The 22687-nt window shown below is 41.4% G+C and overlaps 1 protein-coding gene across 1 annotated transcript in view; it reads right to left on the bottom strand.

The window, feature by feature from the left end:
* TICRR (TOPBP1 interacting checkpoint and replication regulator) overlaps positions 1-22408 on the bottom strand; it is a 35362-nt gene extending 12954 nt beyond the window's left edge. Inside the window, 15 exon segments of the mRNA XM_039858456.1 lie at positions 66-209; positions 1692-1749; positions 3543-3639; positions 4159-4398; positions 4565-4644; positions 4739-4832; positions 5144-5244; positions 5984-6135; positions 8066-8284; positions 9128-9267; positions 12322-12460; positions 13371-13605; positions 15185-15423; positions 16395-16674; positions 21629-22408. Of these exon segments, the coding sequence (XP_039714390.1) occupies positions 66-209; positions 1692-1749; positions 3543-3639; positions 4159-4398; positions 4565-4644; positions 4739-4832; positions 5144-5244; positions 5984-6135; positions 8066-8284; positions 9128-9267; positions 12322-12460; positions 13371-13605; positions 15185-15423; positions 16395-16674; positions 21629-22291 (2881 nt within the window). The 5' untranslated portion in view covers positions 22292-22408.
* Between the last annotated feature and the right edge of the window lie 279 nt (positions 22409-22687).

Here is a 22687-nt window from a genome sequence, read left to right as displayed (position 1 = left end):
ATATAGCGAGTCCCGGGACAGACTGGGCCCGAGAACCACGTTCTCTTGGTTACTCTAAACTGTACCTCTGGTCTTCGCGGCGCTGGCAAGTTTGCCCTCCAGGCCTTCCACAGCCGACACAGAATGGCTCCGAGGCAAGCCCCGCTTTCCCGGTCTCTTTGAGGGAGAAATTTCCTGGTTGAAGAGATTTCTTCGAACTTTGGTCACTTCTAAAAGTATTTAAAAAAAAAAAAGGGGAAAAAAACCAAATCTCATCACTCATAGATGGGAAAACAAAGATATCAGAGAGAAGTTGCTTAAGGAAACTATCCTACAGACCAACTACCATGTTGACACCTACTAATAGGATTTCCTCAATTACACCCACAGGGTACATTAAAACTATGCACTCTTACACATCCAGTTTAATCCCAGCTTTTCAAGAATACACGGAAGGCCTGTAGCACTTACATTAGAAGCTTTGCTCATTATAAAATGAACATAATCCTTAAGTAAGAAGCTGGCTAATATAGGTCATGATCCTTTTACCATATCCCAGTGTTAGGGTGATTTTTCTCACTTTGGACGCTTTTGATGCTTGGTATTCAGCTCAGCTTCAATTAGAGAGACACTATTCAAAGTTTCACTGATTTCATTATTCTTGTGGCTTTTTTGCTAATTTTCTGGGTTATTTTAAGTTCTCTTCTGACTGCAGAGAATAGGGGCTCTGACCATCTATCTAGACCCAGAAAAATAGCTGAAGAATCGAGAAACATCTGACAAAGTTAGCAGGGTGGCATCTTAAGATGGCCTGCTGGAGGCTACTCAAAAATTCAACATGGGCGAATTCTTCTAGGAGCGAGTCATTTAAGTGAAAACCCAACAAAGTAGGATCCACAAACTAGGAGGAGCCCTTACATCCTCCCATCGGTGACATAAATGATGTCAAGGGTGCCGACAGCATACCAAAGTCTCCTAAAACCATTCCTCTGGCTCTACGAAAGAGTGCCTGTTACCTGCCTTAGGCTGTCTGTGAAACTGACTGATGACCTGACAGCTACGTCTGATTTTTCACTTTGTTTTTTCCTAGGTTTTTTAAAAGCTTAATATCTACAGAGACTCTCAAAAAATATAATAAACATGCAGACACCACTAGAATTCACCTACTGTCAACGTCTCTTTCCTGCCTCTGCCCCTCTCTCCAGGGACACAGCTTCCCACCCCTCAGCGCTGCAGGGTAAGCAGCAGACACCACAGCTCTTCACGAGCCTGTGGTCCAGTGCCTGTCCCCTGAGGACGAGGGTGTGTTACCTGACTGTCCACTTTCTAACTTCTCCTATTGTCTCAATGTCCTTTTTTCTTTTTAAATTTACGATCTGCGCGGAGGTCATGAAGTAACGTTGAGCTGCCACACTTAAACTCCTCTCTTTGAAACCAGCTTCACTGCATCTTTTCCCTTTTTTGGGTTTTCACAATAATGGTGGGTTTTTTTGTTGGGGTTTTTTTTTTTTTAGGATTTCAGGCCAGTTATTTTGCAGAAAGCGATATTTTGAGATCACCTTATTCTCCTAGCACATGGAATTTGGATATCTTTCACTAACCAGCAACTATATGAAACTATAATTTATAATTATGCAGCTGCTTAAATACATGCAATCAAAATAGACTCGTCGTTCAGGTCGATAAATACGTACGCTGAGGACCAAGTATACCTTGCACTGTATCTTTCCCTGGGAGTGGAGGCTGCTGAAGAGATGCGTGAGAGTTCTCCTGAAAAGTGAGAAAATCTAATAAGAAAATGGGCATTCTTTTAAAATAAAAGAATAAAACTTGCACCTGAAGCATCTGGCCCTTACAGCTCCTCTGTTAGGAATCCATAACAGAAACTGCTGTAAAATGCACAAAAGTAGATATATGTTCCAAGGACACTGAAGGCTGCACTTTAATACGTAATAAAAAACACCTTAAATTTCCATAAAGAGTGAAGTAAATAAATGATGGTTCATCCGCCCAATGCAGACATTAAAAGAGTTGAGAAGGAAGGACACCCATATAAACTAACATAGAAAGAGGTCCGTGATGGAGAAAACGTAAAAAAAAAAGTGTGATAATAAGTACAGTGGGTTAACTATTTATAACGTTTACGTGTATCTGTGCGTATAACACGCATATAAACCTTTGGTGTGTTACTGGTTATGTACAAAGAAGGGCCAGGGGATACGTGCAATCATCACCCGTGGTTACTTCTGAAGGATTAATGGAGAAGGGACATTCTAACTTTTAACTCTATATGATTTCAACTTTTTAATGGTGAGTATGTATACCTTTTGTATACATAAAAAGTAGGTGGAAAATCCATAAAAACTAATTAGAGGGTGCCTATACTCTTAGGAACGTCTCCATATAAAACTGCTACTTATTTGCTATTATAGTAGAGGATTTAAGAGTCTAAAATCCAGATGGATCTCAACAGCAGGATCATTTTTAAGATCTTTCTGTTTCATTTTTCAGTTACGCCACTGTAATGACTAAAGAATGAACTAACACATAGGGGCAGAAACTTAACAAATGATGTTCTGTATTAACCGAAATCAAATCCAGATCTTAGTGAATCAAGTTTCAAAGAAGTGAACTTTTTAGGCCAATCGATAACCACTACCACAGAGACAGTGACAGTGTAAGCTCTGCTGAGAGGGGGTCTGACACCCGCTTGCCGTCGTCCGCCTGTGGATTTCACACTCTGCAATCAGGATTCCAGGATATGTAAGATTTGCATCTTATTCACTTATACTTATTAAGATCTACTAAGAACATGAACACCACTAACTCTTTAAAAGAAATCCCACCTCCGATTCCAAAGGACAGTTATAAATCTCGAGAAAGAGAGCAGAAAACTATCATAATAATAATGATAATGAATGCTTTGAAAGCTAATTTTCATAAACTTTTAACTCTTCTCATTATTTCATGCAGTTCAAGCTCTTGATGTGTTCTTCATCTCCTTTCCTGGGGGAGACACCAGTTCTATTCAGTAAATGGACTCGACCCGGGCGTTTCTTTTTAAAACTAACTGTCAAGTCCTTAGGTCTATTGCCACAAAAAACAATTACCACCTGGCTTCATGACAGCGACCCCCTTTTAATGCCTTTTTAACTTGTTACAGAAATAAAACATATGTACTGAAAAGTACTTTCTGGAATTCAGCCAAAGTCCTATTATAATTGTACATTGTATTTCAGTGACCTCTTTGCTTGGGCTAGTTATTATTTTGAGTTTTCTTATCTACATTAGGTTCTGAATTAACTTATTCATTCCTAACTTTTGTGTGCCTTTTTTCTTTATATTACTTCTAACTATCACTTTTGGGTGACATGCTTAATCTTTAAAAGATACATATTTCTTTATTCCTCGGATTAGATGGGAATGTCCAATTTTATTTCTGCGTGCTGCAATGTCCGTGTCATAAATGTAGAGCCACTGCCTTTCGTTCTTATTTATGGTGTGACTCCTGCTGGAAGGAACAACTCGGTAGTGATGTTTCTTGTCTCTCGGAAATGACTTACAGTTTTGGTAGCTCTCTTGGTCACTTTGGGAATTTCAATTTGTCGAAGATTCTGTGAGATCTCTGCAATGCTTTTATGTCTTATCAATGCATTTTTCCTTTTAAAAATGGAGAGAAAGAGTCAATCTATACTCAATAGAGGTTAAGTGAGACTAGAACTAGAGTGTTAACAGCAAACATTAATTAAATACAAGTCAGTTATCTTGGTGTTGGCCTGAATTTATCGCAAAAAAAGTTAACCCAGAATTTCTGCAATTGACTACTAGAAACTCAACTAGTTATGAACAATGAAAAGCATCAAAGAAAACTTAAAAAGTAAGTGGAAACTCTGAGCTTATCTCATAAACGGCTACTACTTCCTGGAGACCCCACGTGGACAGTCAAGAAAGACACTGTGGACTGCTTAATAAACACGGTAGGTTCCCTGGGTAACACGAAGACTGTCACATGCTTCTGGCACTCTTCAAATTATCAAGGGAACATACAGGGGGAACCCCAAGAACTGCCTTCTGCGATTCAGACATAAGGGCAACTGTTATTTCAATAAATTATAAACAAAGACAACTGGACTATGGTTTAAACATGTCCTTGAGTTCTTCAATTCCTTGGGCTCTTACCTTCTCTTCTTAGCTGACCTGGTGCGAAGCTCCTCCAGTTGGTCAGATTCAGTGCCGGCCGACCCTGACCTATGGGCACTTGACGTAGGAGGCACAGAAAGAAGTGGCGACTTGCTCTCCTGTGTCATGGAATCATCACTGAAGCAGTCCGTAGGAAGGACACCAACCAGCTGCTGAGGAACCACAAAGCCTAGGCTGTGGTAAAGACTCCCAAGTGTCTTTGGGATAGAGTCAACATACCTGTGGAAAAGATATCGGTTAAACATGCAACAGTCGGTCACCAACCCACCCTCTCTATTCCCTCCCTTACCCAGCATGAGAAGGATTTTACAACTCCATATTTCTGAAACAACACTTATGTAGTACTTGAAAAAATAATTTGAAAGTTAGCAGTCATCAAACTTACAATCCCAAAATTTCTTCCAGAAACTTTGCTAGGTATGCTGAATCCTCAGTTAAACACACCATGCGCAGCAAATCTGTCACCTGAAAGAGATTTTAGACAATTCCTAAGTGCCCTCTGCAGGAGAGCCGGAGGTGGCTGTGGCAGATGCCCACCGACTCAGCTCTCTGTACTTGCCTCCTCGACCACCTGCTCCATATCGCATACACTCTCCTGTATTGAAGGGCATTGCAGACACACCTCCAGACGAAGAAATACCTGAAGCTGGTACCTTGGGGGGACAAAAAACAAAAAAAATTGGTTATATCTACTTTGAATGCCACTTATCCAAAAGCTTCTTCCTTAAGTATACATCTATTTATACAAGAAAAAACAACCACGAAGGACCACTGCTTTCTCTAAATAATAATACGGTCACCAGGTAAACAGGTGAGTCAAACTACATATTAGAAGATCATAAAGAACTGGCTACAAAAGCTTCTTTGAGCAATGGACAATGTATTTTAAACAGATACAAGCAACTCTTGGGGCTTTGTTTCAGAGAAATGGTTAAAAAAAAAAAAGAAAAGGTAAGTTACTTACTCTCTGACTTTCTCTTCTTTATCCAGTTTTTTTCCTATATTCTGTCTAAGGCTTTTGCTAGTTTTTAAGAGGTTATTTTTGACTTGATTCAGGCAGTTCACCTGACAATACAAAAGCATGACCGATTACATGACGACATTACTTCTACTTTTTTCACAGCTAATGAATCCCCTGAGAAGGGAAGCACAGTCCCTTACAAATTTCCCCCTTCTTTCGTTTTGTTCATTTATATCTTTAAAAAAGAACATGGTAAAAAATTATTTGAGAGCAAGCAGGCACAGATAAAGCAAGCCCGCAAATTTGCACTTCCTTAAAGGAGATTATTAACTGGTCACTGAGACATCTAAGCATGTAAACAATTCCTCCATTCACTTTAGCAGAGCCTGGCCTCCCCAACCATGAATAAAAGCAAGTACACGGTCAAAAACAGTGGTTTGCAACACTCCCTGTGCGTAAAAATCATGAGTCAGCTTTTTAACAGTACTCTACCCCCAGAGACCTGTTCCAGTTGCTCTGGAGAGAGTCAGGCATCAGCTATTAAAAAAGTCCTAGGTGACTCTAAAGTGTAGCCAGGGTGAAGGCCACAGGTTAAACCCATGCAGCTGGAATGAAGCCAAGGACCGAGCTTCCGCTAGGGGAGAAGGCAAGTAATGACCCCCCTGGACCATTTCCTTGATTTCCACCTTATTAGTTCGCCATGTCCATCTTCTAAGACTTGGGATTATGCTCACCTCTTTGCTCATCTTATCACTTCTGAATTGTGTACTGCACAATAAACTGACGAACCAAACCCACCAAGCAACAATTACACTTAGGCCGCGCAACCTCCGGCTCCCGTACCTCTAACTCCTGGGTGCCCTTGGCCTTTAGGAACGCTTTTATGGCTGAGATCATGTTCCGGGCACATGAGTACAATACGGTTTCCTCTGCGGCCACAGTCTTTTGGTAATTTTCATGTATATAAGACAGTAGCTGCTCTTCGGTTTTAAAATCTGTAAAAAAAAATAAAAAGTCAAACTGAGGACTTCTGTCCAGGAAGGCAGAGTAGGTAAACACTGTGCTGCCTCCTCCCACGACCACATCAGAATTGCATTTAAATGACAGAATGACCATCACTGCGAACCGCCTGAAGTCTAGCTGGACAGAAGTCCGATGACTAAAGACGTAAAGAAGCCATGTGGAAACGAGTAGGAACAGCAGAGGCACTCAAGGGGCAGGTCCCCGACCCATAGTGTGGCCACGGAGAACAAGAAGCATAGCTCAGCTGTGGAGGTCCCCCGTGGGAGTGAAGGGTCACAGACAAGCCTGGGGCAGCAGTGCCGGGAAGAGGACTCCCCATAACATCTGGCTGTGAAAGCCAGTGGGAATTGCAACCAGGTGAGATGGAGGGTGGCTGGTGACAGGGAAGTCCTCTTAAAGGGCAGCCGCAGACTCACTTGCAAACTCAGTGGCTCAGGGACCCAGCTCAGGGGCAGCAGCGTGAAAAGCACCAGGGACATACATGGGGAGGAACTGAACTGACTAGCTTCAGTGCAAGGACAGCAAGGGCCGGGGCTGGGGCCGCTCTCTCAGGGCATGGAAGTGCTGCCAGGGGCCACCGCTCCTTTGTCGAGCCCTCTCCCATCCAGGTACTAACCCTCTCCCATCCAAGTCTCCCATCCAAGTACTAACCAGGCCCGACCCTGCTTAGCTTCTGAGATCAAGCGAGATAGGGCATGTTCAGGGTGGCATGGCCGTAGACATAAACGAACAATATTAAAAGTTAACAAAATAGAGAAATTCAAAATATTTTTAGAAAATAAGGTCACGGTTTTTTCCATAAAGATATCCAGTTATTCCCGTAGCATTTGTCACAAAGATTATTCTTTTCTCATTGAATTATTGGGCCGCTTTTGTCACAAATCAATTTACCACTGTTATTCAGGTCTATTTCTGCAGAAAGGCTCGTGCAGAAATTCTGTTAACAATGTCTTGAATACTGTTAACTTCACTCTCCTCTGTCTCATCCATTTTCCTGTACACCTTACCAGCTCATTAAAGATGTTCTGTCCTACTCAAACTGAGTATCATCTATGCCTCTTACATTCCTCAGAGATAAAGTCTTTAAAAGAGCAGAAAACTTATTCCAGAATTTTCAAAAGGACACAAAGGTGACATCATTCAATTATTGCCCAAAGTTCCTAAGCTATCATCACAACCATCCCACAGGACGGGCACTGTCAGTGTAGACTGTACCCTGAGAATGAGAAACAGACTGTAATCCGATTTCTTTTTGTTTTTTAAAAAAAAAAAAGAAAGTAAAAGCTACTGGACCAACTTCTGCCCGACTTTGAAAGACCTCAAGGTCCTGGCCCTCGCTTACTCATGAACTCTTTCCCTCTCTCTTTACTGACAAACATATAAATCTTCTTCAACCACTCGTCCTATGGTCAAGCCACAGCCCTCCTCGGTGACTGTGCTTATGCTAAGCCCCAGCCGGCACGCTCTTCCTGTCTTCCTGCCACCGAAACTCTGCTCATTCTTCAGAGTCTAATCTGGGCTCCACGGGCTCCTCGAAAGCCTCCTCAGCCAGTTCCAGCCCACGACCAACCGACCTGCCCTTTCTTTACTTCCCAAATGGGCATGGAATTCTTTACTTCCCAAATGGGCTCCCTTAGGTGTTAGTTTTATTAATTTATTACTTATATTGTATATGTATCAACATATATCTGCTCATTACTGTTCTTTGTAGTTGGATCATAAATCTAAGGAGAGGACATTATGTTATCAATTTACTGTATTCACCATAACACACTTGTGGGCATGTGGCAGATATTCGATAAATGTTCATTGAGGGACACGATTAAAATTTATAAGAATATGAGGGTATAAAAGAGTACACAGGGACTTAAGACACAAAAACGCCAGAAAACAGAGGAATACCTTTAGGTTTAGAACTTCTTAGTGATCGTCCTCTGTTTTCCAACCTATCCGCTGCTCTTCCAGCGGCTGTCTTTTGGGTCCCTTTCTCCCCAGTGGCATCTGGGCTGCCATCCGGATGTAACTTCTGAGCCTTGACATTCAACCTCGCGACATTCAGCATCTTCAAGGAACGGCACATGGTGTTCATCTTCTGCCTCACTGGAGTACGGGGGACACCTCCTAACACAGCATCATGGGAAGGAAGTAAAATAACTTTTACTCCTATGGAATTGAGAACGGCTTTAGTTACAAAAATTGAACAGAAAAAGCTATTTTTAATTCAGATTAGATATTCGGTCGAAGAATAATGAAATGAAGAAGATCCCCTCAGAACGATCGGAGCGGGACAGTCCTCGCGTCTCCACCCAGCCACAGCAGGGCAGAAAGACAGCTCTTCTTTTAGCTGAAGTTTGGGAACCAAACATCTCAATGTGAACGGGTGGTTTTTACACAGGGAAATAAATGCCAAACGAACGGATGTTGGTGCTCCCAAGGGTCACAGAGTTAGCTGCACCCAGAGCTACTCGTCCCATTTTCTCTTTTTAAATTTTAATTTATTTTTACTTTCCTCACATTTAGATGCGGTGACTTTTCCTGGAAGTTTATGCTAAGGAAATCACTGAAGAATAAATCGTATGCACGACGCACGCCACAGTATTATTTATAATGATAAAAACAATAATCAGAATGTTCAACAACGTAAGAATTTTGTAAATTTTGTTATGTAATGAGGTGGAACAGTAACTGAAAAGGCAAAGTAACAGATGAACAAATATTTGTAAGCAGCGCACAAAACTGTATTTAAATTTCTGTTATGACTAAAAATTAAAATGGTGTATTCATCAAGAAGGTAGGATCGTGGCTTTTAAATTTTTTAATTACTATCGTACCAATGTAATTATTTTGAGATTTGAAATTTAATAACTTGTCCTTCTATACTCGGTTACCGTTTCAACTTCATTTTAGGGAATGTCCATCTTTTAAAACACACGGTCTCAAAAAAGACCCTTTCTACATGCATACGTTTCTTTTTGCCATCTTCCTGGTTAGACGCCGCGGATTCCTCACGGGACTTTCTCAGGTAGAGCTCGGAGAGGCAACGTGTTAATTCACTTTCAGTCTTGGAAGGCTCTTCCTTGTGAGACAAGGCAGCCTGTAGTAACCTGTGAACAAGTCAAGATGTTTAGTATAAAGCTGAAATCCTGATTTTCCAAAATGCTCTAAAGACAAAATGACAATAACAAAATTCATTATCTTTTTAAAAGCTAATCAGATATCCCCACGAGATGCCTTCATAAATACACTTTCTCAGGAGGGGAAAGGTCCCTTTTCTCGTTTATAATTTAAATAAACTCAGGGGCAGAAGCTACCTGTTCACAAAGCCAGGAATCATTACATACGATATCAACTTTAAGTCATGAGGTTCTTCATGTCCTATGGTACGTGTCTAATTAGAGCATCGATTTCACTTCTGGGCTTCCATAGTTATTTTTTATTCAGTGTCCGTACATTGAAATACAAGAAGATATAATACAGTAAAAGTGTCACAATGACTTCTGAATAGTTCTCTTGCACTGCAGTAAACTGCTTTGGGATTGAGACAAGGAGGAAGTGGGGCGGGGGGACGAGTGGTTATTAAATGCCCTTCCACCTAGAGCTATTATTCACTAAGGAAATTACAAAAATGGCACAATATTAAAAATGTATTATTTGTATTTCGCTATCTTGCATTACCTGCTATCATCTGATTTATAAGTAGGAGAAAGTTAGGGTACAGTAGTTGAATCTGCTGGGGCTACCAGCTTTTTTCCTGTCGATTTTTTTAAGCTTTCAACATTTCAAATATACAGAAAGATAGAGAAAGCATTATGAAATGATAAGTATGTACCTCCCTCCAAGATTAAATACTTGTTAAGTTTTCCCTATCTGCTTCGGATCTTTTATTTATAGACATACATATGGATCAAAAACAACAAAAATTGCTTTTATATATTGTAAATTTTCAAAAGAAATTATAACACCATCCTCTTGCAATTTCTGTTTGTACACAATCTACTTTTCATGTATATAGAAGTAGCTCTACTTTGTTCAGTTTTACTAATCTATGTGTGTGTGTGTGTGTGTGTGTGTGTATATATTCTGTTGTATATACCACACTTTATCCATTTTCTTGCTAAGGGTCAGCTGGTTCTTCACACTTTTTCACTTTTAATGACTGGCAATGAACATTCTGGTTTAGCTCTCCTTGTTTTTGCACAAAAATTTCTTTAACGTAGACGCCTGGAAGTGGAATTGCTGGGTGTCAGAGTATGTGCATTTCTGCTTTACTAGAAATACAAACGGTTGTAACCGTTTTATTTCTATCATCTAAAGTATTCTCATTTCCCTTCGTGCCGTTAGCAGATTTACCAAATTTTGACTAATGGGTATAAAATAGAATCTTGTGGGTTTTTTCTTACCGTGGTTTTAATTTCCATTTGCCTAAGCTGAATATCTTTCCAAATTACTGCTCTGCTGAGTATCCTCTTATGAATTGCTTATTTGTATTCTTTTCCCAATTTTCTATTGGATTGCTTGTCTTTTTCTTACTAATTTTTAGGATCTCTGTGCTCATTTGAATACTCATCCTCTGTTGGTTATATAGCTTACAGCTACCCAAGTCTACGCCTAATCTTTTTTCTCATACCAAAATTTTTAAAATTATGGTCATATATTTTCCATATGCTTTGAATTTTTTAAGTCTTAGTTAAGAAATCCATCCCTAGCTTGGTTTTTCCCTTCTTACGATTTTAAAGTTTTACTTTTCACATTTGAGTTTTCATTTTGCTAGGAATTTATCATGTGTATGCTGTGAAGGAGAAATCTAATTTTTTACCTTTTTTCTTCTGGATGGCCGATTCTCACATCACCAGTTGCCGAATACTCTAATTCTTTCCGATTTATCAATGCTGCCTCTGTTGTACGCCAAGCTTTCCTTGCATGTGTGGGTCACTTTCTGGGCCCTCTATTCTGTCCCACTGGTCTATGTCTCAATCCTTGCACCGACACCGCACACCGCCTATTCACTAGAGCTTGAGGGTAAATTTTGATCTCATAGGGGAAAGTGCACATGTCTAGTTCTTAGCCTTTTTGAGTTGAACCATGTTCACAAATCACAAGACTCATTATTATTAAAATGTCAAGTCTTCCCAAACTGACCTACAGACTCCATGCGCTCAGTCAAAAATTTTACTGAAAATTAACAGGCTGCTTCTAAAATTTTCATGAAAATGCAAAGGATCTAGAATAGCCAAAGCAATTCTGGGTGGGGGGGAGAACAAAGTTGAGAGGACTCAGACTACCAGATTTCAATACTCAAGACAGTGTAGCATTAACATAATTCCTGGACTAGATGCTTTCCAGAAATAGACCTGAACAATGGTAGTCACAGTAATTCAATGAGAAAAAGACTGTCTTGGAACAAAGGTGTTGTAACAACTGGATAAAAAACAAATCTCAACTTTACCTTAATAATATTTTGAATTTCTGCTCTATCTTTTACATTTCTAATAGTTTGTCTTTTAAAAAAACTTGCTCAGTTATGCTATAGATTTATTTGGTTTCTCAAAGATTCATCTTTTGTTTCTGTTGATTTCTATAGTTTGTTCGCTATTTGATTTTTCTTGATATCTTTATTATCGCCTTCTTTATTTTTTGGGTTTATTCTCTTGTATTATTTTCTGTGTTGAATTCAGCTAATTGGTTTTTAATTTTTCTTCTTTAAAAGATAGTTTAGGTCAATACATTTTCCTTTAAGTATAAATTTAGCTACATTATACAAGTTTGCATTTTCATTTTAGAGATTTAATACTAAATATTTTCTCACATCCATAATAGAAGAGAGCATTTTATTTCTGTAATTAATTTTTTTCCCATTTTTTATTGTGGTAAAATACACGTAACACAAATTTGTCACCCTCACCACTTTTAACTACATAGTTCAGGGAAGTATATTCACAATGTTGGGCCGCCATCACCTCCATTCGTGTCTCCACGACTCTTCATGTTGCAAAACTGAAACTCTAGACCCGTTAAACAATACTCTCCCTTTGTAATTAGTTTTTAATATTATTAGACTATATTCACACAATGTGGTCTGTTAAAAAAAAAACAACACATACTCAAATGACTCGAAGCTAATTTCAATGATCAAGGCCCAGATGAGTAAAAAGTTTTACCAAAATGACTCCATCAGATTTGAACTGGCGCCGCTGAGGGCAGAGCGCAGGAACCACCGCTCCAGCACAGCAGGGCTCCAGGGGGCGGTGCGGCCCAGCTCCTGCTGGGCCCACTCAGGAACCGGAGGCGCTGCAGGGCCTGGAGCAGAGATGAGGAGAGGCATGAGCACACGCCTGGAGAATCCAGCCCCGCCCCTCCCGCAGACAGACCACATTCCTCCCCAGGACACACAGAGAGGCACCTTGAGCCACATTCCTTCCAGCTCCCACAGCCTGTGTGTCGGTTTAAAACCTACTCCGAAGATGTACGAACACAGGCTTCCTCGCGGCTCCTCCAACACACCAGACACATCCCGGTCTCAGCGCCTTGGACTTGCTGTGGCCTCGATTGGGAATGTTCTCTCCCTACCTACTGCTTTTTTGCTCAATTATTACTTTTTCAGCAAGGTCTGTTTAGAATTGCAACCCTCTCCCCTCCCCAACGCTCCCCATTCCTTCTTTTTCCGTTTATTATTACAGCGCTCATCCCTCTCAACTGTACGATATAATTTCCTTAGTTTACGGTCTCCTCTCCCCGACCAGATGGTAAACTCCACGAGAACAGAGACCGTTGTGTTTTGTTCTCTGTTGTATTCCCAATACCTAGAACAGTGCCCTGCACAGAGCGGGCGCTCACTAACTCTGTTGAATGAATGAATGAATAGCACATTAATTTTTATCTATCTAGCATAAATAAGGTTTGCTTATCAGTCACAATGCAAGGAACTGAAAGGTGGACAGAATCGTGAGTTTTACATCCAGTCTTTATTAAAAACCAGCTTTCAGGTTAAACCTTCGACTGCAAAGCGGATTCACAGAGCCTCTGGCCTCCTCCGAAGTGCCTCAGGATTACCATAAATAATGACTTTGACTGCCTGGAGTACGACAGTTTGCTTTTTTGTTTTATAATAGATATGGGGTTCTTCTAAGAGCAGTGACAAAATGCTCTGATGCTGGAAAGGATTGTAAACCACTGCCTGGAGAGATTAGTTAGTGGTTCAGAAGCTTACCAGAGGCGGTAGGGTCTTTCCGTAAACTGTGAATCTGATTCAGTACAACGTCCTTAACATCGAAACAAGCGGAAGCCGTTTCCTGGGAGTTCTCTGCCACAACTGTTTGGAGAAAATGTCTTTGAAATTCAGCCTCCTCGGTGTGGAACAGGGTGAGAATTGTAGTGTTGGTAGAGAGGGGAGAAATAACTCCAGAGATGGGGGGCCAGCCTTCACCAGGGTCCACACTGGCAACCTACGTAAGACGTTTAGTTAGTTGAGAATACTGTTAACATCCGCATAAAGAATGCAGCTTAGTAAAAGACAGAGTGGTACTTTCTCCTGGAGATGACTAATATAAAAATCATGGAAGAGACAGATTTGATGAGTTTAAGTGCTAGAATCGAACTTACTGACCATCTGTCTAATCCTAATCCCTCAATTTATGATTAAGAAAAACCTAAGGTAACCAAAAATATTTACTAAGCACTCATTATGTGCTTATTGTAACTCAATGAATCCCCACAACCACTTAGGTAAAAACAATCATCCTCCTCATTTTATAGGGAAGAACTAAGGCTGGGGAATAAGTACCCTCTTCAAGGCCGCCCGTAGGAGGCAGAAGCCAAGCGTGTATGAATTCCAAACCCATGCTCTCGATCACGAGGCAGGACCACCACTGACGGATTTACTGGATCATACAGTGGACAGCAGGGCCGAGACCGGATCCAGATCGCCTGCCACCCCCCAGTGCTCTTTCTGTCAGAGCGCATAACTCAGAACACGTGCTCAGGTGACTACCCAGCTTTTCTCTGGAATGTGTCACGATGGGATCCATGAGACAGAAGCCTTCTGAGGTTACGAAGGCAAAAGACAAGGTAAGGTAAAAAAATGTGCTGGCAGTTTAAAATAACCATCACCTTTAAATCAAATCTGGTAGGTATGTATTTCTTTTCAGAAGGCATTTCTAAATTTGTGTAACTACTGGACATTACAAATTATAAATTTATAATAAATTATAAATTTATAAATTAGGCACAGTAAGAGAGTAACAACAATACCTAACAATAAAGTAGAACAAATATAATACACTGTAATAAAAGTTATGTGAATGCGTTCTCTCTTTCAAAACATCTTACTGTACCGTACTCACCTTTTCACTTAAAGGAAGCACTTTATGGCTTCCCTTTGGCATATCTGAACTGTCAGCATCACTAGCTTCGTATTTTGGGGCCATTATGAAGTAAAGTAAGGGTCACCTGAGCACGAGCACCATGATACCAAGACAGTAGATGTGATAACCTTGGCTGCTCAGTGACTAACTGGCGGGGAGAGCACAGGGTGTAGACGCTGGATAAAGAGACAACGCATGTCCCAGGCAGGACTTTGTGAGATTTCATCATGCTACTCAGGAGAGCCTGCAATTTAAAACTTACGAATTGTTTATTTCTGGGATTTTCCATTTAATATTTTTGGACGGCAGTTGACTATGGGTAACCGAAACCATGGAAAGCAGAACCACAGATAAGGTGGGGGGACTGTCCCATCTCTTCACCATCCTGATACAATCATTCTATTTGGTTCGCTGCCTTTTTTCTTATATGAATACAATTTAACCTAATTGGATTCAAGGCAATTGCAATTTTACAAACTGTTTCTTCACTAATGAACACTGTCATGATGCAATAATGTGGACAATATTATTTGCAAAAAACATCATCTGTCTCGCTGAGATATGTTATGTAGGGCAATCTTTGGCGTTTCATAAACACACTCATTTCACTTTGCTAGTGCATTATTAGATTGGCATGATTTAGCACGTGGAAGAGACCTACCAGATGTAACTCTTCAGTGGCGAGCCTGTTTAGCAGCTGCTGAAATAATGTCCTTTGAGTTGATTTACTCTCGTCTGGACCCTGGAGCATCCAGCTATCAGTGCCCAAAGTGTCACTCATTGGGAGGGACCACTGAGTGACGGTGCCTTCTAGAAAAATTCTGACCGGCTTCTGAAAATGTCTCTGATGCAAGGTTAAGGGCTCCAGGGTGACGGTCCATGTTTCTTGAATCTCTTTTCCTGTTAGAAATAAAGACTATTAACATAAATACTTACTGAAAATAGGTTTAATAAAATAGTAAGAAGAACATTAGATCGTCAGTTAAGGTACCAGTACTGTCACTTAGTTCACTTCGACCCTGACTCTACAGGCCATCACAGCAAGCTCGTGTAGTTCTACAGGAAGGGAATTATGAGGGCACAACCTGTGCCAGAACTTAATAACTACGATTTAGAAAGAAATATCCATGGAAGCTAAGCAGGGTCAGGCCTGGTTAGTACTTGGATGGGAGACCACCTAGGAATACCAGGTGCTGTAGGCATTAAAAAAAAAATATCCAAGCGATATTCACTGCTTACCAAAAATAAGACAACGCTTCTTAAATCCATAAAATACAGTGCATAGCATATCTTATGAAGTTAAATTCTAAAGACGAAATTGCTTGAACAAAACTACTCTTAAAATTTCCATATATTACACATACTATATAACAGTTTTATGTATGTATCTCTTCTGTATGAATACACATAATGATTCAGAATATACATAGTGAATACTACGACAAAACAAATTTAAGAAGATTCCAAGATGCTGGCTCTTCCTGGTAATAAGTATCATTTTCAGCTTCTTTTGATTAATTTGTTATCAATGATAATCTCTCTATGGTCTTCAATTTATCAATCTCTTCTACAAGGCAATGAAATCTTACCACCCATTTATCTGGGCACCTGAACAATATTATCTTCTTTGCCAACAGCTGGGAAACTCTTTGAAATCATTCGCTTGTTCTTTTTGTACATGGGCTGGCAGCTATACTATACCAGAGTTCGATCCTTTCCTGTAGTATCTATGATTTTGCTTAGACATCTTTTAAGTGTGAATCGAGAGCCTGGACTGCTGGAAATTCTAAAGAAAACGAAAGTATGGCCCGGCCTTGAAGAAAGAAATGCAACTGAGACTAAAAAATAAACCCCGAATAATATTTGCTTACCTTCGACAGGGAGAAATAACGTTCCTTCCATTCGTGGAAATGAGGCTTCATACTCAGGCGAATTATAGAGCAGACGGTTTAAAGTGGAATCGGTTGGCATAATTGAAATCCACGAAGAGAAGCGAGGTTCACTTGACAGCTTTTTGTCACTGCCAAGCGGTGTTTCCCCAGCTTTAATACAATGCTGGCTGAAAGTTTCAGATGGCAAGATAGTGCCTCCTATGTGGTAGAGCAGTTCATATACTGTCCAGTACCCAAGGTGGTCTGGGGATTCCCAAAGCTAAAATAAAATTACAAAGAACCTAAGTTGTTATAAATTAGGCATTCATAAATAAAGCTAAGAGAAATCAGGAGAAAGTAAAGTTGATAACTCTACTAAAGAATCAAACCACACAATTAATACATTCGTTGAACCCAACCCAAACAATGGCCAGCATCCTGTTACTCTACAGCCCAAGAATATAATTACTACATAATAGGCTTTCAAGAAAGTGTCCATTTACTGAAAACAGCACTTCAATTTTACTTCCTATCCAGGATTAGAAGTGATGCAAATCACTGGGGATAAATCATAAAATTTGAAGAGTCAGAAGAAATACAAAACCATGATACATTAATAAAAATAATTTTGTCCTACACAACATAACACGACAACAGCCAGGAATCGTGGGAGTGAGGCAGGGGCACCTGCCCTGGCGGGTGATCACTGCTGACTCGCCCACCCCACAGGATTGTGTGGAGACCAAACAGGTCTTCTCAGTTCCGTCTTCGCTGCTCGCAACAAAGTCCTCGTCATCTCCCACCTAGACTCTTAATGCAGCCTGCAAAGTCTGTGCCCTGCCTCTAATCTTTCCTCCATGTTGCTCTGAGGATTCTTCTGAATCATGTATCAGAATCATGTTTCTTCTCTAAATACCTGAGGGCTCCCTGTGCCTCCACGATAAAGTGACTCTTCGGAACAGCCATAAAGCCCTTAACAGTCCAACCCTCAACAACCTTTCCAAACACATCATCTTTCCGGCATTCGTCCCTGCCTTCGAGGCACACCGAAACATCTGCTGTTTCCTGAACACGCTATAGTTTACGATGCTTCCATGTCTTTGCTGATTTTGTTTCCTGTACCTTCCCTTTCCTTCTTCACCAACAGGATGTTAATTACAGTACTGTTATCTAGCTCAAATCCTACTTTCTCTGTAAAAGCCAATTCTGACTCTTCATTCAACAAACTTTTATTGAGCAACCTCTACGTACCATGAACTTTGCAGGACATAGTCCCCGTCTTCTAGAATCTTAAAGTCGGGGGAGTGAGTAAAACTGCAATGACATGGAATACTCAACTTGCCATCACAACATAACATGAAGATATTTAGGAACTATAGGAACACCTACCCTAGAAAATGCTCATCGTGCTGGGCTGCCTGCCCCACAGGTGAGTTAACAATAGTAGACTATAAATTGCTATGTGAATGTGAGGTCTTCTAGGTCTACCGCCAAATTTTCCATTATGTTCAAGTTCAAAGGGGACATAAGAGTGGCCAAGGTTACAGCAAGACAATGAAAGACCAGTCTAAAAGCCCAGGACTATCTTGGATAGTGCTTTTAAAATGAAGGTCAGCAAGAAGACATACGAATGGCCAAAAAACATATGAAAGGATGCTCAACATCATTAACTATTAGGGATATGCAAATCAAAACCACAATGAGATACCATCTGTCAGAATGACTATTTTCAATGGGACAAGAATAACAAGTGTTGGAAAGAATGAGGAGAAAAAGGGACCCTCGTACACTGCTGGTGGGACTGCAAATTGGTACGGCCACTATGGAAAAAAACTATAGAGGTTCCTCAAAAAACTAACAGTTGATCTACCATATGATCCAGCAATTCATCTACTGAGTATTTACCCCAAAGACTTGAAAACATATATCTGAAAGATATATGCACACCGATGTTCATAGCAGGCATTATTCATGGTGGCCAGGGCATGGAAGCAACCGAAGTGTCCTACAATAGATGACTGGATAAAGCAGCTGTGGTACATACATAAAATGGAATATCAGTCAGCCATAAGAAGAGATGAAATACTACCGTTTGTGACAACATGGATGTATCTTCAGATAATCACGCTAAGCCAAAAAAGCCAGACAGAAAAAGTTGAAAACCACATGCTATCACTAATACGTGGGATATAAATCTAAAAGCAACAAATAAGCACGACAGACAAACAGAGAGAGACTCATGGACATGGACAGTAGACTAGTGGTTACCAGAGGGTGGAAGGGGGAAGTAGATGGGGTCAAAGGGGTCAAATATGTGGTGACAGAAAGAAATCTAACTATGGGCGGTGAACCTACAATGCAAATATACATATATATATGACTTACTGTTGAATTGTACATTCAAAACTTATTGGATTTCGTTAACCAATGTCACCGTAATAAATAAAAAAATAAAAATAAAGTAAAATGAAGGTCACGATCCTTTGATGGATTAGATGTAAACTTTGTCGGATCAACTGAGTAGTTTATAATCAGCATTAAAGAAAAAACAACAGAAAATATCACATGTAGCTAAGATAAACAATATATTATGAAACCTTTGTTTCAGTTATGCAGATGAGTTTGGAAAATGCTATAACAGATTGATTAATGAATTTGACTTTCCTGTTACCACTCATGTGTCCTGTCCATGCCCGTGTTCACTGCTATGGAGGAGAATGGAATGGCTAGTTCAGATATCACAGATCCTGATTTTCTGCCAAAGGGAAACGAAAAATTTGGTGGAAACAAAAAATTTATTAAAATTGTTTTCAGCCAGAGGATCTGCCAGGAGAGAAACAATGCTTGTAAAATGAAAGGTAAAACTTTCATAAGAGTTGAAAGAAAATTAACTTTTGATTAAAAAGTAACATGTGTTAAAAAAAAAAAAACAATCCACAAACAGTATATATATGGACTATGGTGAAATTTCTCATTTTTACACATATTATAGAGTAAGTGACAAACATTTCCTAATGGTAGTTTCAAATTTGGAGATTTAGAAATATCCAAGATATAAGCTCCAAGAGAGCAGGGACCACATCTGTCTGGCTCGCTAATGGCACACCCAGCACATTTAGCAGATGTGATAAAATACGTACTGAAGAAATGGAAAATGTGCTAAGGGTCTCCTATGCTCCCTTGCATCCTGTATCTTGGCCAGAGTTCTGTGAGTTTGGATTCCTTCCCCAATAAACATTCCAGGTTCTGCTTCTCCCAGTTCTACTTCCCAGACTGAGGTCCGCAGGGCGTGCCCTGTACTTTCTCTTCTTCCCTCCTCTCTACCCATGTGGCGAGGGCTCCCCAAGCACAGAGCCTAAGGCTTCCATTTGCCTCCACGGTGTGGCTGGCAATAAGCTCTGAACAGGAAAAACAAACAAACAGATCTTCACCAGAAAAGAAAAATTCTGGAAAAGCTTAAGATTTATCTGATGGGCATTTTCTTAGGAGAAACAACCTAATAATAGATGTGAGAAGCCTCCAAGAAGACCCGACCCCTCCGATGGTGGAATGTCAGAAGCGGAAGGGATCTTTAAAAGAGCCTGTCAATCTAGCTATTTTAACGCTATTCTGAAAAGCCAGAAAAAGAATCTGTTCATCTGCTAAGACTCATTTCTAGCCAGTATTTGATATAATACATTTCCAGAAGAAAATCTTAGATATGATTTGATATTATTTCAAACAAAGCAGTTATGTGTTCTGTACTGTATCCAATACTTGATTTGCCAAATTCTTAACAAATTTTAAGTTCTAAGTTTCCATTTTCTCTACCAAATGTTTACCACCGTCCTCTTAAAAGCTCTTGTCCTTTCCTTTTCTTGGGCAAGCCACTGCTGCCCTAGTTTGCAATTGCTACACCTTTTGGGGGCTTTGTACTTAAAAGCATGTCGGAAATTTTAACACAATATATCATTATTCATTTTCAGTATCTGCTCATTTTCCATTTGTATTACAATTTAACGCACTCCTATCAAGTGGAATCCCATCTGTCACCTGGTTCAACCACATTCCCATGAATTAGAACAAAATCCACACTTTCGACCTTGGCCCTACAGGTAGGCCTCTCCTACTGACTTCCCGTCCCCTCTCATTCCTTGCCCCATCCAACCTCTCTGCCCCCCAGCCCTAAACAAACTAAGCTCATTTCTCACTCAGACCTCTACAACAGCTCTTCCCTTTCCCTGGAATGTTGGGAAACCTTCACCATTCAATTCTCTATTCAGAAAGACCTTCCATGACTGCCACTTAAACTATGTACACCATCCATTCACACTCCTTTTACTTTCTCTGCCCCACTCCCATCCCTTTACCCTACTTAATTTTCTTCAGCATGTTGACATCTTATCATTTACTTAAGCCATTCAATCTGTCAATCTTCCTTATTTAACATATCTTCTCCCTAGAAGGTAAACCCAGCAGCTAAAATAGTGTAGTAGGTACTCAATGTGATGGCTTCTCAATGAATATTTATTGGCTTAATGCATGACAGGAAGAAAATGGTGAAGATTAAAAATAATAAACACACACACACACACATCACAGCACCTGACGATAACAGGGGCCCTACTTTCTCAGCAAAAAAACAAATTAGCCATTTGGGACTATAAGTACATAAGAATTCATTTAGTCAACAAGTACTTACTGAATACCTACAATGTTCGGTACACATCTGCAGTGGAGACAAAGATGTGTGTGCCTGCCTTTATTATGGTGTTTTTAGACTTGATGAAAGGTGACAGTCTGAACAACTGGAACATATGATGAGAAGGGGAAAGTGCCAGAGAAGTGTCGGGGAAACTCAGAAGCTGAGATTGAGTAGCTGCCTTACAGAATGAATGAAGTTTACACCAGCACCGCAGAGTGAGCACTGGTAGTCCAGATGACTAAGACAAAACAAGCAGTCAGACCTGTTGACCAACTAGACTGTGTTTCAACATGCCAGAAAAATAAGCTGGGAAGGAAGGCAGAGGGGTCCAAATTGTGAAGGACCTTCAACGCTTTGACAGTAGGTACGGAGAACCTACCTTACCTATTTTATTGCTTAGACTGTCCCTATTTGTGACTTTCCTTCTGAAGGGACACATGCTGGTCGTGGAAGTCTCACTCTGGGTCTATAGGGTGCTCTGCAGACGCTGTCAAGTTCTGATTAACCAGGAGGACACCTTACACTAAATCTGAGTTCCCTATGATCTTACCTTCGACCTCTCGGTGCTATCCACCCAGTACAAGGTGATTTTTCGGGCGATCAGGACTTCCTGGACCCTCTTGGGCAGCAACTTCTCCATCATCTGCTTAGGAGTGGTCGGCAGCCGCGGAGCCTGGGCCTCGCAGCCATACACGAACTGCAGCAGTTCCCTCTGCGAATGCGGACAGGGGGCCAGCAGGAAGACGGCGTTCCCAAAGCCCCCGAGCGCAGTCTCGGCCTCCTTGGCCTCGCTCTCCACGTCCACCAGTCTCCTCCCGCTGCGGCGCAGGATCGGCTTGGTAGGCGACGTGATCTCCGGCCGGTCCCACTGGTAGTCTAGCAGCGTCTCCATCAGCGCGCTGTGAGTGCAGGTGGCCCTGGGCGCCGGGCCGGGCAGGTGGGGGCCGGGGGCGCCGTCTCCGAGCCTGGCCTCCAGCTCCTCCTCAAAGTCCTCCCAGGACCGGGCCCCCAGCTCGCGGAAGTCAGACACACGGGAGGGCCGGCTCCGCGCCCCGTGAGAGTCGAAAAACCGGAAGGCCCAGCGGACCCTGGCCAGGCCGAATCGGCAACTCAGGTAGATGAGGAGGCGCAGGGCAGACCGCCGGACCCGGCTCTGGCCAGCGGTGCCGCCCGCGGTGTCCAGCAGCAGCATTACGTTGCGACAGCAGGCCATGTCCGACGCGACTCCGCCACAGGGATCCGGCTGGGGCTCTCCCCATAGACCCCAGCCTCAGGAAAGCAGCGCCATTCACTCCTCCCAGGGGTCCTGGTAAAAAAAGGCTCCCGCGCTCTACAAGAAGTACTACCATTGGCGGAGCCGGCTCCGAAGTTCGGCTCCTATTGGTCGCTTGCCTAACGTAAGTTACGTAAGCGACGCCCATTCTCGGCGCTGACTGGAAGAGCGTTGGAGAAAACCTCTGATTGACGGGTGGAGGGCGTGACTATGGGCGGGGCGCTGTGATACCCGAGAACCTTAACATTCATTGGTCTGGGCCTTGGTTTTAAAATTTAAAGAGGTGGTGCTAGCGGGCTGTGTCTTTAAGTTTCCCTTTTGGGAAGGAGACCTGCG

This window comes from Pteropus medius, unplaced genomic scaffold (assembly GCF_902729225.1).
Source record: "Pteropus medius unplaced genomic scaffold, Ma_sr-lr_union100, whole genome shotgun sequence".
NCBI classification, from domain to species: domain Eukaryota; kingdom Metazoa; phylum Chordata; class Mammalia; order Chiroptera; family Pteropodidae; genus Pteropus; species Pteropus medius.
Note: the sequence above shows the minus strand (reverse complement) of the source record. Positions and strands in the feature narration are given on the sequence as shown.